Genomic DNA, 16,356 nt, shown 5'->3' on the forward strand with positions numbered 1-16,356 from the left:
AAAAGAGAAAACGCATAATGCTGACGGGGCAGCGACTCTACTTACACATCGTAGGAATAACTCTGGAGGCTAGGACTCTAGGTGATGAAAGCGTAGGTGAAAGTATTAAATTCATTCAACCTTTATTTAGACAGGTAAATCCCATTGCTTCCCTACTAAGACACAGAAGAGCTCGGCATTTAAAGGGGAAACACTAATTAGCCAAAATATGAATCACCTGGTGAGTAGGCAAATGCACCGGGCAGGAACAGACTTCCACAGATAGTCACGGTATTTAGAAATAAAGTTGTTGGGCAAACATTTTATGGTTCTGTGATGAGGAAAATGGCTGACTCAGATGGAGATTTTTGAAAATTCAAATAGAAATTAAAGAGGGGCTCCTCTGATGTGATTCCAGGTGAGATTTTTGTCCCTTTAAATGTATGTTGCAGAACTAGAAGTGGTTCACTCCAGGTATTTGTTTTTTGTTTGTCCATCACAGGAGTGGTGTTTTATCCCAACAGAAAATCCAATGACAGCAACTGGCCGTGATGTGGTTCAGAAAATATTTTGAGGTTTAAAGTTGGGCACAAACCCCTCTAACTTTTTACGTGCTGCCTTCAGTTATAAATGTCATAAGCTGCTGTACCAATACCGTTTTATTTCAAAATATTTCATAGGATAAGTTTTGAAAAAAAGAAACTTCTGGCTAAAAGCTTTTAGTTGCACTACTACGTTTGTTGCAGGGGACTCAAAGCTTTAAGGTACAATGCCTAAGACAAAATAAAGTGCCTCAAGTGAACATTTCTTGTCAGTTGAGTCATTGTCATCTGAGACTACAAACATTAAGCTGCATTGCTTTTAAGACAAGCAGCACTGAATAAGATAGCACTGAACTGGAGCAGACTTTAGCTTTCATGTATTCATGTAATCTACATTCAAGGAGGAGACTGATTTGTTCTGCTGGGAAGAAGCTCACCTCTCATGAAATGTGTAGAGATTTGTTACATGAATTGACTAATCTGTTGTTAAAATAAAGTCATAGTAGAGTCAGGGCAAACGATGCGCATGTAATGACCCTTATCGAATGACTCATGCTGTATGGCAGCACTGTAGGAACACAGAAAATAGAGCAGTTTCTCTTTTGTACTCCTTTTCTCATCAGTCTCCAGTCTGAAACAGATGGAGGAAAAAAGTATTTTTCTTTGTTGCGTTTGATTTGCATATGAACCATATAATATTAAAGAATAACAATGAATTATCAATGATACATTACAGTATAAACTGCTTGCACAGTGATAATGGAAAGAATTAAACAATGATGACTTCAGCTTATACATTACTTGGTTATTAAATTTAATGAGCTTATACTCAAAGTGTCTTTCCAGTGCATTCTTTCCATCGAACTCCTTTACAACTGGGCAAAATCTGCCAGTGTGCAAAGAGTTTAAACCTATAACTTAGATGAACAATAAGATCGGATGTGAGTGCTGGTCCCTCCCTGGGCTGCCACCTTACCGTGGTGGAGGGGTTTGAGTGTCTCAATGATCCTAGGAGCTATGCTGTCAGGGGCTTTACGCCCCTAGTAGGGTCACCCAAGGCAGACAGGTCCTAGGTGAGGGACCAGACAAAGTGCAGCCCAAAGACCCCCTATAATGAGTAAAATAAATGGACTTGATGTTCCCTCGCCCAAACGTGGGTCACCGGGGCTCCACTCTGGAGCCAGGCCTGGAGGTGGGGCATGCGGGCGAGCGCCTGGTGTCTGGGCTTTTACCCATGGAGCTCGGCCAGGCACAGCCCGAAGAGGAGACATGGGTCCCACTTCCCATGGGCTCACCACCTGTGGGAGGGGCCAAAGGGGTCGGGTGCAATGTGGGATGGGTGGTGGCCGAGAGCGGGGACCCTGGCGGTCTGATCCTCGGCTACAGAAGCTGGCTATTGGGACGTGGAATGTCACCTCACTGGTGGGGAAGGAGCCTGAGCTGGTGTGTGAGGTTGAGAGATTCTGGCTAGAAATAGTCGGACTCACCTCTACGCATGGCTCTGGCTCTGGAACCAGTTTACTTGAGAGGGGCTGGACACTCTTCCACTCTGGAGTTGCCCCTGGTGAGAGGTGCCGAGCAGGAGTGGGCATACTTATTGCCCCCCATCTTGGTGCCTGTGTGTTGAGGTTCACCCCAGTGAATGAGAGGGTGGCCTCCCTCTGCCTACGTGTGGGAGGACGGGTTCTGACTGTCGTTTGTGCTTATGCATCAAACGGCAGTTCAGATTATCCACCCTTTTTAGAGTCCTTGGAGGGGGTACTGGAAAGTGCACCTCCTGGGGACTCCCTTGTTCTGCTGGGGGACTTCAATGCTCACGTGGGCAATGACAGTGAGACCTGGAGGGGTGTGCTTGGGAAGAATGACCACCCTGATCTGAACCCGTGTGGTGTTCTGTTGTTGGACTTCTGTGCTCATCATGGATTGTCCATAACAAACACCTGCAGCACCTGGACTCCCCAGGAACCTACGCCAGGATCCTGTTCATGGACTTCAGCTCCGCATTTAACACCATCCTCCCTGCTCTGCTCCAAGACAAGCTCTCCCTGCTCCATGTACCTGACTCCACCTGCAGGTGGATCACAGACTTCCTGACAGACCGGAGTCAGTGCGTGCGGCTGGGGAGAGCTGTCTCGGACACTCGGACTATAAGCACAGGATCTCCACAGGGCTGTGTGCTTTCCCCCCTGCTTTTCTCCCTGTACACCAACTGCTGCACCTCCAGCCATGACTCTGTGAAACTTATTAAGTTTGCAGATGACACCACCCTCATCGGGCTCATCTCGGACGGTGATGAGTCTGCATACAGGAGGGAGGTGGACCGGCTGGTGATCTGGTGCAGCAGCAACAACCTGGAACTCAATGCCCAGAAGACAGTAGAGATGATTGTGGATTTCAGGAAAGCCACAGCCCCTCTGCCCCCCCTCCCCTGTAATGATACCCCCATCACCACTGCAAATTCTTATCGGTTCCTCGGCACCACCATCACCCAGGACCTCAAGTGGGAGCCGACCATCAGCTCCCTCATCAAGAAGGCCCAGAAGAGACTGTAATTCCTGCGACAGCTGAAGAAGGCCAAGCTGCCGGCCAAGCTGATGGTGCAGTTCTACACGGCCATCATCGAGTCCATCCTCAGCTCCTCCATCACGGTGTGGTACGCCGGGGCCACTGCCAGGGACAGACTCAGACTGCAGCGCGTTGTGCGCTCAGCTGAGAAGGTGATCAGCTGCAGCCTTCCATCCCTCCACGACCTGTACGTCTCCAGGACTGTGAGGCGAGCAGGTCGGATCACAGCTGACCCTGCTCACCCTGCACATGGACTGTTTGAACCACTCCCCTCAGGCAGGAGGCTTCGGTCCATTCGGACCAGAACCTCCCGCCATAAGAACAGTTTCTTCCCCTCTGCTGTTGGACTCCTGAACACTCATAATGCTACCTCATAATTTCTGCTTTGGTCACATTACATCTGTATTATAATTGAATACTCCATCTTTACTGTTTTCTAACCTTTTTTATTGTTTTCTATTGTATGGGTGTACATATGGTTATGTTATGTTTTTAATTTTACTTTATTTGTGGGTGTACACAGGCTTATGTCTTATGTAATGTTCTCATTTTTACTTAATTTTTACTTTATTTTTACTTTATTTTACTTTATTACTATTCGCACCTTATGTCGAAGCAAATTCCTAGTTTGTGAACCTCGTTCATTGACATGGCGATAATAAACTGATTCTGATTCTGATTCCATGTTCAAGCATAAGGGTGTCCATATGTGCTCTTGGCACCAGGACACCCTAGGCCGCAGTTCGATGATCGACTTTGTCGTCATCTCATCTGATCTGTGGTCACATGTCTTGGAAACTCTGGTGAAGAGAGGGGCAAAGCTGTCCACTGATCACTACCTGGTGGTGAGTTGGCTCTGATGGTGGGGCAGGATGCCGGTCAGACCTGGCAGACCCAAGCGTATTGTGAGGGTTTGCTGGGAACATCTGGCAGATTCTCCTGTGAGACAGAGTTTTAACTCCCACCTCTGGGAGAATTTCGAACATGTTCCGGGGGAGGTGGGGGACATTGAGTCCAAGTGGGCCATGTTCCGTGCCTCTATTGTCAAGGCGGCTTACCGGAGCTGCAGCTGCAAGGTTGTCGATGCCTGTCATGGCGGCAACCCTCGAACCTGGTGGTGGACACCATTGGTGAGGGATGCTGTCAGGCTGAAGAAGGGGTCCTATCGGGCCTTTTTGGCCTGTGGGACCCCGGAAGCAGCTGATGGGTACCGGCAGTCCAAGCGACATGCGGCTCGGGTGGTTGCTGAGGCAAAAACTCGGGCATGGGAGGAGTTTGGAGAGGCCATGGAGAATGACTTCCGCATGGCTTTGAGGCGATTCTGGTCCACCATCCGGTGTCTCAGGGGGGGAAAGCGGTACGCCACCAGCACTGTTTATAGTGGAAGTGGTGCGCTGCTGACTTCAACTTGGGATGTCATGGGTTGGTGGGCAGAATACTTTGAAGACCTCCTCAATCCCAATGGCATGTCTTCCACTGAGGAAGCGGAGCCTGGGGACTCTGGGTCGGGCCCTCCAATCTCTGGTGCTGAGGTCACTGAGGTGGTTAAAAAGCTCCTCGGTGGCAGGGCCCCGGGGGTGGATGAGATTCACCCGGAGTTCCTTAAGGCTCTGGATGTTGTAGGGTTGTGTTAGCTTACACAATTCTGCAATATTGCGTGGACATCGGGGGAAGTTCCCCTGGATTGGCAGACCGGGGTGGTGGTCCCCCTATTCAAAAAGGGGGACTGTAGAGTGTGTTCCAACTACAGTTGGATCATGCTTTTAAGCCTCCCTGATAAGGTCTATTCGGGGGTTCTGGAGAGGAGGGTCCATCGGATAGTCGAACCTCGGATTCATGAGGAGCAGTGCGGTTTTCGTCCTGGTTGTGGAACACTGGACCAGCTCTACACTCTCAGCAGGATCCTGGAGTGTGCGTGGGAGTTTGCCCAACCGGTCTACATGTGCTTTGTGGACTTGGAGAAGGTGTTCAACCGCGTCCCTCGGGGAACCCTGTGGGGGGTACTCTGGGAGTATGGGCCCTTTGATACGGGCTGTTAGGTCCCTGTATGACCGGTGTCAGAGCCTGGTCCGCATTGCCAGCAGTAAGTTGGGCTTGTTCCCAGTGAGAGTTGGACTCCGCCAAGGTTGCCCTTTGTCACCGATTCCGTTCATAACTTTCATGGACAGAATGTCTAGGCGCAGCCAAGGTGTTGAGGGGATCTGTTTTGGTGGCCTTAGGATTGCATCTCTGCTTTTTGCAGATGATGTGGTCCTATTGGCTTCATCAGATTGTGATCTACAGCTTTCGCTGGAGTGGTTCGCAGTCGAGTGCGACGCGGCCGGGATGAGGATCAGTTCCTCCAAATCTGAGGCCATGGTCTTGAGCCGGAAAAGGGTAGAGTGCCCTCTCCAGGTCAGGGAGGAGGTCCTGCCCCAAGTGGAGGAGTTCAAGTATCTTGGAGTCCTGCTCACAAATGAGGGAAAAATGGAACGTGAGATCGATAGGCGGATAGGTGCATCGTCTGCAGTGAAGCGAGCACTGTACAGGTCTGTCGTGGTGAAGAGAGAGCTGAGTCAAAAGGCGAAGCTCTCAATTTACCGATCGATCTACGTTCCCACCCTCATCTATGGTCATGAGCTTTGGGTTGTGACCGAAAGAACGAGATCTCGGATACAAGCGGTCGAAATGAGTTTTCTCGGCAGGGTGTCTGGGCTCTCCCTTAGAGATAGGGTGAGAAGCTCGACCATCCGGGAGGGACTCAGAGTAGAGCCGCTGCTTCTCCATGTCAAGAGGAGCCAGTTGAGGTGGCTTGGGCATCTGTTTAGGATGCCTTCTGGACGCCTCCCTGGTGAGGTGTTCCGGACACGTCCCACCGAGAGGAGGCCCAGAGGAAGATCCAGGACACGCTGGAGGGACTATGTTTCTCGGCTGGCCTGGGAACGCCTCGGGATTCCTGCAGAGGAGCTGGACCAAGTGGCTGGGGAGAGGGAAGTCTGGGCCTCCCTACTTAGGCTGCTACCCCCTGTGACCTGAGCCCGGATAAGCAAAAGAAAATGGATGGATGGATGGATGGATGGATGGATGGTGAGTGCTTTCTGATACAGGACAATAAAACCATATAAACCAAAAAAAATAGCAAATTAGTAGCTTTCTTCAAGTAACCCTTAGTTTTTACAGTATACCCTGCAGAATGTTGTTATAGATCCACAAATTGTCATAAAGCAACAAAAAATACTGGTCTGAGTTTGGATGAACTTGTAAACCCAAACAGTTTAAAGTGCACAAGCTGAGAGTATATTTTAACCCATACGCTGCAGAAAAAAACCTTCACCACCCAAAGGAGCCATATGAAAAATCATGTGATTGGATCAATTAGATGAGACATCAAATAAACTTTATTTTCTGTCTAATGGACAATTTATCCCATCAACTATCAACTGGTCGCAGCTCCAGAAAACTCTAGTCTCTACCAGAGTCTCTACCCCATCTCTAAAACAAATTAAATAATTCCAGTAGTGACAACATGTTGGACACAAACTGCCCCTTGCTGCAGTCAAACATGGTCACAAACGATCCATCCATCTTTACCCGCTTCTTCCTTCTTGGGTTGCAGAGGTCACTGTCCATGTCCAGCTATCACTGTGTGAGAGGCAGGGGACACCCTGGACAGGTCGCAAGTCCATCAAAGGGACACATAGAGTCAAACAAGACAACCATTCCAACTGCGATAGACTTGCGGCCTGTCCAGGGTGTAGCTCGCCCCTCGCACAGTGATTGCTGGACATGGGCACCGGCGACCCCCGTGACCCAAAATGGAAGAAGTGGGTCAAAGATAATGGATGGATGAATGAGACAACCATTCACTCTCTCACTCACACCTAGGGACAATTTAGAGTTACCAATCAGTCTAACATGTATGTTTTTGGTCTGTGGGAGGAAACTGGAGTACCCGGAGAAAACCCATGCATGCACGGAGAGAACATGCAAACTCCACCCAGAAAGGCCCCTGGACGGGGATTTGAAGCAGAGTAACCTGCTCAACGAGAGGCAGCAGCTCTACCAACTGTGCCACCGTGCTGCCTGATCACAAACTAACTTTACTTAAACTGTCTGCAAAGAAGTCAAAAGGATTTTTTTAATTCAGTTTATCTTATAGTGTTTGAATAGTTATAACTTTCTAATATCCAATACAAGTTAAAGGAAAGTGCATGAATTTTAAGTGTCGTTTTGTTGTTCACTTCTGACAGTACTGCCAAAATGTTCACTTTTTAAAGTTTTTCATTGCAAATAAAATTAATATAAACTCTCAAGTGCAGAAGGAGGAATCAACATTTAATATCTTTTTAGGAAGAAAAAAAATGAAGAGTTTCACACAAAATGACTTTTGCCACTGTTGATTCATGGGGCATTCATTCAACCTTTATTTAGACAGGTTGGCCTGTTAGCCCTGTTTACATTACATAAAATCATTTAAATATTCCATTGCAGTTTTTTTTTCAAATAGATATTTATTCTATGTTTATATAAATATATATTTTATCTTCTAATAAACATTTGAAGAAAAAAAAGTCATTGTTGTGCCATGAGGTGGAAAGAACCTTCTTTAAAGAAAAACACAGAAAAAGAAACATTCTTATTGGCTAAAAAGTTTTCCAAGCAACTGTAGATTTTTAATTTTATTTTGATCATTATTTTATATCTATACATAGTTCATAGTTTCCTTTTTGCAATTAACCTTTTCATCACGAACAACAGGATATGATGAGACACAAATAAGAAAAAAAGGCACTATTCTAATAAAAACAAGTTTGTATTATAAATTGGCTAAATTCTTTTTTAAAAAGCTCCATGTAAGTTCACATGGATAGACCAAAATGAGGAGTTCACATTGGAAAGCATTTTTAAACATTTTTCTCTCCAGCATTTGTAAAAATGATTGTTTTTCTCCTGTGAATAACAGATTAAAAAAAAAAAAAGAGTATAAACAGTAAACAAAAACTTCTGTAGGTTGCGTTGAAAATTTTAAATTAAAACCAATGTTCAAAATGCAAACGTAAAGAACCTGGGTAAATCTGGGGAATCCAGTGAAAAGAATGGGAAAACTTTTCCAGCTCCTGAGTGACAGAACCAATTAACACAGTGCCGGTCAAATAAAAAAAGCAGCAAATTAAAAGACGCACATCGACAGAGAAATACCACAGGAAGCAAAACCCTACTGAGTCTCCACAAAGCAGAAAATTAAGATGATTGGATATTAAAAATGTGAGAAATTAGCTTTCATTAACTTCCATCACAGCAAGGGTTTTGCTGCATAATGGATCAGGTGAACATGAAAAGACAACGTTCTTGTAAAAGAAGCCCCATTAATCCAAAAACTAATGTGCACACCCAAAAATCCGTGCAGTTAATGAATGAATGATGAATACAACAAACTAATGTTACATCAGACCTTTATGATAAATTTTACTGGACTTCTGCAGATACATGTTCAGCCAGCAGCATTTGACCAGAAGTGTGTTGTGCAGAGATGATAATGATCCTGTGAAAATAGAGATCAAAGTCTTCTCAATCTGGTCATTAAGCATCCTAACAAATGTGTGCACGAGGACAGCCTTATCACTTTGGCCCACGCAGAGGCCTTTTCATATCTATCACTCTCAGATGGCCAACCTGCGCCTGTTGTGTGCCTCGCTGCCAAATAAAAAACTCCACAGGCTTTCCTCTGTTGTCCGCCTGATCGGCTCTTTTTTTTCTGTGGAAGCGAATTATTTCACAGATTGAATAAAACAAACAAACATAAAAATAAATAAAAAAGTTTGAAAAGCCTTATCACTTCAGAACAACTAGCCTGTGAATAAATGAAATATGAGCGTTGAGATTTAAACTGTGCAGCCATAATGAACATGTTTACCTTGGTTGCAAAGCTTCATGCACTTTATTGCATTTTTTTTTATAACCTGCAAAAATAAAGATTAGCAAACAACCACAAAAAGGCTGAACAATAAGAGCAATTCATGTTTTGTCGTGACATTTCACTTTGCTTTGTCAGAAATTCTCAACATTGTTTGTTTGTTTGTTTTACTGGTTGATGAACTTGACTTTAGTTTGAGCATCTCCACTTCTTAATATTGTATTCCAAGTCAAAGTGATAAAGCTCTGTCATCACACTAATGGACATCTGTTTCAAATGGAAAGCTCATTTGCATTGCACGTATAATTAATAAAATTACAACCCCTCTTTTGTCCATTTTGATTGGGTCCAACATCACCAGTAAGCTGTTTGCCCCAACAATAAGCTTGCTTTTCATGAGGTTTAGTAAGAATAAGTGCCTGGTTACCTCAATTAAGCCTCTTTTAAAGGTGTATATAAAAAGTAAAGCACCTCTTGTTCACTGACAGTACACAAAAATTCGAATAACCCATGTTAATATATTAAAGTGTGTTGATTAGTGCATGTAAAAGTAAAGAAACTACAATAATTATTCATAATTATTGGTCGTGTACAAGGGTTTGTTGTTAATGTCTGTTTGTCTCATTCTCCTAAATGTTCATCTTAAAAGAAAAAGTTTATTTAACATCTTTGCCTTCATCATCTGCTGGCTTTTCATTCTTAGTTGCAGTGTTGATACACATAAACCATCTTTCATCTTTGTGTGGCTGCACGTTGTTAGAAAACGTCACAGTCAGTAAAGATTTATTCCGCTCATCATGTCTGTGGACCAATTATTGATCCCCTTCTGCGATCAATCTTTTTAAAATTGATTTAGCTGTTGGACCTGAGGGAAATGGGGAAAAATATGTAAATAGGAATAAGAAAACTGTGACTGGTGATTACAGAGAGCAGGGAGGCTAAAAGTTTAGAGCTGAAATCAGGTAGCGCAGCAGAAGAGAAAGACATTTTGTGATGCTCCTGCTGGTTCCATGATTGATGGAGAAAATTATAATAATTTTAAAATATATACTTTTCTATGTTTCGTGTGGCTACTGCCTCAGATTTTAAGATGTGACAAAAACATGCAGGGCTTGTTTACATTTAAGTAAAAAGAAAAGTGTCCTTACCTGAGGGTGAACATCTCTACGGTGGAGTGGGAGGAAACCGTGATAAACGCCGATACAGTTTCCCTTTGCCTCATAGGAGTGGCTGGTACCATGACCATGAAGTTGTTATCCAGCCTGTGTTCAGTAAGAGGGGGCTCAGTGGGGTTCTGGAAGAGTTTCACACCCCCAATCCTCTTCAGGGGTGTGGAAGTATAGGAACCGAAGAACTCCTCCTGATGAGAGCGAGTGAAGCTGTCCTTTCTGTCCTCTGAGTGGCAATCTCCTGCTTCTGTGGTCTGCAGCATGTAGTAGAGCTCCACTGGGGTTCCCTCGGACACTTCCACATTCCTCTGGCGTCCTGGCACGATGCTGGGCGGGCTGAACCAACTAGCCAGGGGCTCCAGCTCAGCCACACACAGTCCCAGCTCCCCCCTCAGCTGGCAGGTGCCACGTACCTCCTGGGTTTCGTGGAAAGCAAACATGTGCACGCAGGGCAGTTTGTCAATAGTGCTGTAGTCGTCCCAGTCCCTGCCTGCAACATAAAACAAAACCTGGACTCTAGGCTTTGCCAAATGAATCTGGGTATTCATGATAAACGTTTTCACCTTCCAGTTAAAGGTAAAAACTGAAGAGGGGGGGAACGTCCCAGGACTCTGTAGGAGCTCTAAAGGGACCGGCTGCTCCACAGAGAGGGGCCCATAGCTCGCATTCATCAAAGGCAGACTTCGGGCCTGGTAGATGAAGAACGGCTCTGTCCGTGACAGTAAGCTAGAGTTCCTCATGAAGTCCTGGTTGGCTTCCTTCAGGAAAAATGCTAAGTCAGCATTTAGCAGCTGATAGTTCACAGGCAGGTACGTGGGGATGGAGGTATATCTCTGCAAACTCTCCATGACTCGACAGTCAGCTGCTAGAAGACACAAGAGAAAAGTTGAGTTAGGATAGACTCACCAACAAATCATTTTTAACTACACTGTAAGAAGCCAGCGATGAAAACTAGAAGCTGAAGCAACAAAGACATTATCATGTTATGTTTCTTCCAAGATTGTGAGGTGGTGGAGTTGGTTAGAGCTGTGGCTAAACAGCATGAAAGTTCCAGGTTGGACTCTCAGGGCCTTTTTGCATGTAGTTTACATGTTCTACCATGTGTGAGTGGGTTTTCTCCCACAGTTCAAAAACATGCATGTTGGGTTGTTTGGTGCAGAGGTGGACTGATACGAGTTCTTCTAAGGCTGATGCCCATCTTAATAAATCAAAGCAGCTGGTGGCCGATAGATAACACACTTTTCTTCACTTTTGACCAATTTCATATATTTTTTATTTATCAAAACAAAACCAATCCAGTAAATGTATTTAACTCTTATAAACCCGTGTACACTTAAATATAAAGATGTGACCCTGTGATGGATGGATGGATGGATGGATGGATGGATGGATGGATGGATGGATGGATGGATGGATGGATGGATGGATGGATGGATGGATGGATTATCGAGTTCTTGTCCAGTTGTGACACTACATTAACTGAATGTGAACACCTAACCCTGAGATTGAAAAAAGTAAAAAAATGCTGATTCTATTGAATTTCGATATTTATGGGGTAGTTAGGCAGACCGGTGGCACAACTGGTAAAGCTGCTGTCTGTCAGCGAGAAGGTTGCCGGTTCAAATCCCGGTCCAGGGGCCTTTCTGGGTGAAGTTTGCATGTTCTCTCCGTGCATGCGTGGGTTTTCTCGGGGTACTCCGGTTTCCTCCCACAGACCAAAAACATGCATGTTAGGCTGATTGGTAACTCTAAATTGTCTCTAGGTGTGAGTGACAGAGTGAATGGTTGTTTGTCTCTATGTGTCCCTGTGATGCACTGGAGACCTGTCCAGTGTGTACCCCGCCCCTCGCACAGTGATTGCTGGACATGGGCACCGGTGACCTCCGTGACCCAAAATGGAAGAAGTGGGTAAAAGATGATGGATGGATGAGGTAGTTATTCTTTCATATATGATGATGTACATATACATGTGTAACAATTGCACCTGAAAAGAAGAACAGAATAAATCTACATGGGGTGAAATGGTTGAGCCTGAGCTGTTCCATTGACTGGTTTCACTCATTACATGCATCCTCCTGCATCAGTGGTGTAGTCTATGTGACACATGGGCATACGGAGTATACCCAGTAGAAAAGCTTGGGAATTTCAGTACACCCACTTAAAAGTGCCCAGTGATACATGACATACTGTTTCATTGGGCATGTGTCATTGTCAACACATTTGGAACAATTTATAGACACAATGATTTGGTTCAACCTGTTTGTTTTTTTTGTATAATTAATACTTCTGTACGTACCGCCTAATACTTGAACATGTTTTGCTTTGATACCGTTTTATAAATTCTATAACATGTTATTAATAGAAAGCCAACTGTTGTACAAAGTTTGTTGTTCATTTATTCAAATATAATCATCAGAGAAATTTGGAAATGTTCAATATGCTTAAAAATCTAAATAAATTGATGGTTACATTGTACTAACAGGTGTACTTCGGTTTCTAAGCTCAGTATACCCAGTACAAAAATGTAGACTACACCACTGTCCTGCATCCTCACTGTATGTCTACTGTTGTAGTGAACCACAATGCAGCGGCATCAGTAAACACCTGCATAGCTTTGCCCTCTATACTAGTTGAAATACAACACAACGTGGTTTTAATCACAAGGAGAGAGGGTTCTGACCTTCTTCTCACGATCAATCCGATATATGATTACACCCCCTCAGCACACTCCCATCTTCATGCTAGCATCTGAGATATTTCTACCGTTGTAAATCAATGTCCAGACTGGTAACAAATCAGTCAAGAAATGTCTGATTTATGGTGCTCCTCCTGACCCCAGTGCTGCTGAACATGGGATGCAAGAAAGCAAGCATAAGTCAAACCACAAATCATGCAGAACTGGGGTGAATTAAAAAAAGGAAATCTCTGAGTTTATCGCTACAAGGAACATTTCTGAGAAGTAGAACAATACCGACTCCCATTTGTTTCTGAAAACAAAGGAGCTTTGTGTCAATTGCTGGCTTGAGCCTTTGTAATATACAAGCCATAACGGTGCTGGTGAATGAAAAGCTCCAAAGAGCAGAAAAACAAAGCAGTCCAACAAGTTCATCGTCTGTTTTATAAATTACTTTATTACTGCCATTCTCACGATAGAACCCTCATGTCTCAATTAGATCAAAAATGCTTTTCCCAGCAGAGCTTCTCACTGTTAAAATATATTTCCATGAACATAAATCTGTGTACACCTATTAATTCAAAAAATAAGATGGACTTTATCAATGCTTTAAATCAAATGCTTGTTCTTTGGACCTCCATGTTTCATTCACTAGTCGAGCGCAGCACTGAAACCAGGTACAGGTGAAGCAGTACTGATCATCCCAGTACAAAACAATGTTTTACTGGTGAACTTTAAACGCTGCATTCATGTAACTGTTTTGCACAACAGTACCTAACACACACATACACACACATACACACCAAAAACTCAGTTTCGTTGAATATAAATGACAAACATCGAGATTGTAAGAAGTTCTTTTGTCATAAAGGGTGACAGTTTCTGATCGACCTCTGTAATGATCAGTATTTAAATCCAAACTTATTTTTAACAAACTAAGATCAAAAGAGGTGTGGCACAGAGGTGCAGTTGGTAGAGCTGCCACCTCTCAGCGAGAAGGTCGATGGATCAAATCCCAGCCGGCCATTCTGGGTGGAGTTTGCATGTTCTCTCCGTGTATGCGTGGGTTTTCTCCAGGTACTCCAGTTTCCTCCCACAGACCAAAAACATGCATGTTAGGCTGAATGATAACTCTAAATTGTTTCTAGGTGAAAATGAGAGAGTGAATGATTGTTTGTCTCGTTTGTCTCTATGTGTCCATGTGATGGACTGGGGACCTGTCCAGGGTGTAACGCCTCTTGCACAGCAACTGATGGACATGGGCACCAGTGACCCCTGTGACCCAGAAAGGAAGAATCAGGTAAAGATGGATGGGTGGATGGATGGATGGATGAATAAAGTCAAAAAAGCCATTGTCTGTCTTAACACGGTGAGGAGCTTAAACAATAAAAATCTTAAAATCAAGAAGAATTTCCTGGAATGCTTGTGGATGATTCACATAGAACTGAGGCTATCCTAACCTAAGCCTTTCTTGAATATAAATGCAATACACGTCAGAATAAAAAATGAACTGCCACACCAAAATTGCACAAGAACAGTTCATAGAAAGTACTGAAGGTGCTGATGAGCTACTAAAACGCCCTGACCTCAGTCTGGTAATGCATCTGCTAAATATGCAGGATAAATATTATCCTGTTCAAACCGACTTCAATCCCCTGATGAAAAGAAGCATGATGAACATCTCTGAACCAAACACTCCAGGACTTTCTCAAACAGTGCCACGCCCAATTACCCACAAATCAGTGCTGCTGCCGTTACATGAGTGAAACCTACACAGCATCAGGTAGTCTTTGAGTCGTACTTAAAAAAGGAAAGTCTAACATTAGAGCAACCAGCAGAGTTCAACTTAAGGTGATCTTGTTTTAGATTTAGTCAAACTTCTAATCATACCTGCAGAGTAAATGAGAAGCGATAGGGCACATCTCTTGCTCTAAGACAATATTCAAATGTGCAGGCATCGTTTCATAAAGTGAGGAGTTAGTCAAGTGGAAAAGAGAAAATGGAAAATGGAAAATCCAACCTAAATGAGGACTTGGTATGCCTGTGCGAAGTCTTAACCGCCTCAAAAATTCAATGTACGTGCAAAACTAACCAAACTGTGCTCTCAGAATCACTAAGCAGCTCACATGTAAAGTATAATTTCTTTTTAACCCATGTTTTGTGTCTAATTAAAAGGGTCCATATGCAGCCTTTGTTTGCAGTGAAGCTTTGTTTATGCGTGCCCACGCATCACTTTGTTAAAAGCCAATTCTCGTGGTAAGCATTGAGCTCTGGAAACTGACTGAATTTATCAGCTGAAGAATAATTTTATCTAAAGCTACAAAAACCCATGACTGAACTCCAAAAACTACTGTAATCAACAAGTTTGTGAAACAAGTAAGAACTAATAAATCATAAGGCATTTTTGAAGCTGAATTCTTTTGCTCCAAGACGTAAGAAAATAACATAAAAAAAAAATAACCAACAAACCTTTTACAGTAAAAGTCCACTCTACTGCAAATACATCTAAAATAGGCATTTTTATATTTTCTTATTGTTTTGCGTTTTATTATTTGGCTGTGCAACAACAGTTCATTCTATGTGCACTTTTGTGTCTCCTGAACAATAAAGTTTGTCTATGTCTCATTCGTTCTGCTGCATTTGTGCCTCACATCATCACCAGCAGTCACATGCCAAAGTGTCCCTGGGCAGGACACTGAGTCCCTCATTGTCTCTGATGTGTGTCCCATCGGTGTATGAATGTGATTAAGCACTAATTAGTTTCTTTAGAATGATTTGTTGAATAAGCTTTGTATAGATCTAGTAGAGTGCTGTATGAATGAGTAAATGAGGCACATATTGTAGTGTAAAGCGCTTTGAGAATCTTGATAAGATAGAAAGGTGCTATATAAGTACAATCCATTTACATCAGCACTCTGGTTTTGTTGAAAGCAACAGATATTTACAAAAAAAATAGTTTTCCAAAGTGAATATTTTTATAAATTGGGCCTGGATTACATTTTGAGGAGATACAGAGCTTTTCATAAATGATGATGTAGCAGCTTCCCGACAATTACTTGCTGTTCTACAAACACACGCACAAAAAGATATATTTATACTCACTTTACTGTTTTCTTTTTGACCTGTTTTTATGATTCTGTTCTCAGTATGTTGATATTGATACGTTCCAACTTTGATTGTGTCATGAAATGGCCAAACTGAGAAATTGTAAATCATTTAAAAGAAAGAAAAATAAAAAGGCTTAAGATGAATCTTTAGCCGAGCTTAGCGCATTCATTTTTTGTGTATAAATTTGTAATTATTGTGGGCATTTTGTGCCACCTGCACATTGGTGAGTTTTTGTTTGTGTTGTCTCTGAAAGTTGCTAATGCTTTCATCTTTTTGTGATTTTTGTATTTTGCTACATTTCTGGTTTACTTTACTTGGTCGACTCGCATCTCTCTTTTAGGCTTCACGTGGAAAACCTAGTAAGGAAACTGAAAGTTAAACTGGGTTTCTTTTTCAGAAATAGATCCTGTCTAACTCTGAATGCCA

General features: G+C 43.3%; 1 protein-coding gene across 1 annotated transcript in view; it reads right to left on the reverse strand.

The window, feature by feature from the left end:
- si:dkeyp-14d3.1 (transmembrane protein 132C) overlaps nucleotides 1–16,356 on the reverse strand; it is a 218,962-nt gene that overhangs the window by 167,905 nt on the left and 34,701 nt on the right. The window contains exon 2 of the mRNA XM_037681181.1: nucleotides 10,128–11,013. Within this exon, the coding sequence (XP_037537109.1) occupies nucleotides 10,128–11,013 (886 nt within the window). The remainder of the gene's footprint in view (nucleotides 1–10,127; nucleotides 11,014–16,356) is intronic.

The sequence above is a fragment of the Nematolebias whitei genome, chromosome 8, assembly GCF_014905685.2.
Source record: "Nematolebias whitei isolate Nwh7 chromosome 8, NemWhi1, whole genome shotgun sequence".
Taxonomy (NCBI): Eukaryota; Metazoa; Chordata; class Actinopteri; order Cyprinodontiformes; family Rivulidae; genus Nematolebias; species Nematolebias whitei.